Source organism: Fulmarus glacialis, unplaced genomic scaffold (genome assembly GCF_000690835.1).
Source record: "Fulmarus glacialis isolate BGI_N327 unplaced genomic scaffold, ASM69083v1 scaffold45314, whole genome shotgun sequence".
Lineage (NCBI taxonomy): Eukaryota > Metazoa > Chordata > Aves > Procellariiformes > Procellariidae > Fulmarus > Fulmarus glacialis.
Window position 1 is genome coordinate 1 of NW_009206991.1, and position 2,339 is coordinate 2,339.

At 41.5% G+C, this 2,339-nt stretch overlaps 1 protein-coding gene across 1 annotated transcript in view; it reads left to right on the top strand.

Annotated features, from left to right (window-relative positions):
- Positions 1-490: 490 nt before the first annotated feature.
- Positions 491-2,339, top strand: part of TEX30 (testis expressed 30) — a 5,899-nt gene continuing 4,050 nt past the window's right edge. Inside the window, exons 1-2 of the mRNA XM_009575935.1 lie at positions 491-551; positions 1,455-1,627. Of these exons, the coding sequence (XP_009574230.1) occupies positions 1,505-1,627 (123 nt within the window). The 5' untranslated portion in view covers positions 491-551; positions 1,455-1,504. The remainder of the gene's footprint in view (positions 552-1,454; positions 1,628-2,339) is intronic.

Here is a 2,339-nt window from a genome sequence, read left to right on the forward strand (position 1 = left end):
CCCTGTACAGACAGGGGTGGTTGCGGGCTGTCCCCCACGTCTGACTGCCGTCCCCTCTCTGGCGTCCTCCACCCGTTTCGGGTGGACGGAGACTCAAGGTAGCAGCCCCGTGAGGCCACTGGCAACCTCCTCCTTCCCTGCGCGCAGTGCCCCTGTAGGACCGCTGCCAGGGAGAGCCTTTGGGAGGCGGCGGTGGCATGAAATAGTGTTTCATCCCAGCCCCGGGGTGTTTTCCTTTTTGCTTTCAGAAGCTGCAGCACGTACAGGGGCACATGTGCTGTCCAGTCCTCTGGCACTCATCTCAACATCAGCTGGTCTTGTGTCTCATTCAGCTCCTCCCGATCTTTGTCACGACCGGAGGCCCTCCGCCAGCTTGCAGCTGGCTTTGTCTGAACCTGTGCTGTCTTTCTCCCATCCTTGCGGAAAGTTCAGTCTTTGACTATAAGCAGGCTGCCGTTCCACTGAGTGGTTACCACTGTGTAATTTGGAAATGCTTGCTGGGCTGTGTCTTCATGTCTTATATTTCTGTGGTTTAGGCTGCTAGTTAGGGAGTAAGTGCCTTGCTTATCTTAGAATATCGATTATACAAATAAATGAAATATGTATCTTGTGACATCTGCCAATATTTGTTATTGAACTCTTAATGAAAAAAGTAATTCCTGTGTTTTTTTTCTTATAGTTGCATGTAATATCTAAAACTAGTGTATTCAAATCTGTTTTTCATAATACTCTGTTTTAGTCTTTTCCCTATGTAATCAAGCTTGTACATGGATCCTACAGCTACAGGATTAAACAGTTGCTGCCAGCATGGAGTTCTCTTAATCCTGTATACTCCATATGGCTCTACAGACCCAAAGTAATTTGGTTGTAATAAATGTTTAGAGGCGTCCTTAATTCTTTTATTTAATAATGTCTGTGAGAGATGGGAGATAAAAATGCTTTTTTCCACTACAGGAAACTCTAGTTATAGAAGAGTTCATATTTCCTATTTATTTTTAAATCTTATAGAAGAGTTAATTTTTCTTGTTGTGGAAGACTTAATAGTCAAGTCAATTATGGGAGTTAGCTCTTGAATAGCTAGATATAGATATATAGAGAAGGTAGAAAGCATTTCAGATTATGCCTTGAAGCATCCTTTGAAGCTAGGGATGGTTCATTTTCTAATGGAGAAAATAAGGTGTGGAGTGATAAGGTGACTTGCCCATTATTGCATGGAAAATATTTGAGCCAGAGGTAGAGTTACTCATTTAGTACTCTTAAACAGAAGAAATAAAAGTGGATTTGCAATTTTGGTTTCTTTCTTAATTGTCCGATTTTTCTTCATCATAATGTGTAGACTGGGAACATGCTTTCTTCTTTTTTTTTTAAATTATATTGTTTTTTGTTTCATTTCTAGGTTAAAGTGAAAATACCTTTTGGAAACAAATATCTTGATGCTATCTTTTCTGTCCCAGAGAAGAAACCAACGTATGGAGTGATTCTTACCCATGGAGCTGGAGGAGATATGAATTTCCCTCACTTAGTGTCTTTGGCAGCCTGTCTTGCATCCCATGGAGTTCTCTGCCTGCGGTTTACTTGTAAAGGCCTTAACATTGCTTATAGGACTAAGGCCTTCAAAACAGTTGTGGTAAGAAGTGACCAAATTATGCCAAAGCTTAGATCCATGGGTGCACAGGATTTAAAAAACCCAAAACAAATCCTGTCTGCTTCTGGCTTTCTTAAATTACCACCAGCTATTAGTGAAGCAGCAATGGGAAAATTAAAAATTAAAGATGGTTAGCTGAATGGAGCAGTGCCCATGAGCAGAAACAACAGGAGCAATTTTTATACAGGCAATAACTAGAACAGCTGCAGCAAATACGTGGGTTGGAGTTCAGGGAAAGAAATTAAAACTTGAGAAAAGGATGTGAAGAAAGCAAGGATGTTTTGTGGGAAAACAGCTGGAAAAAATGAAGTATTTAGGATGGAAATGAGAGGTTTCACGTTCTGGGAGGAAACAAGTTCTGGGAGGGCTTGGTGAGGGCATTAAGGGATACAGCTTTGGGAGTGGTTTTGAGAGGAAGGAAGCTGACCTGGGAATTTTGCTGGGTCTCTGAGGGTTGGCAGCTGGGAGAACAAGACTTTGGGGTGGCAGGAGGAGTTGAAGCAAAAGAGATCGGGAGTAGCATATGGGAGCCCTAAGGACCTAAATAGACTTTGATTTCCAAATCAGTTTAAACTGTTACATGCATGTGTTTCTCTCTTTCTGCTGCTGCTACATTATTTAAGATTTTGTTAAAATGAGCATCCTTTTGTTATAATAGTATCAGCTTAGAGTATCTTCCTGTTCCGGAGTGTGT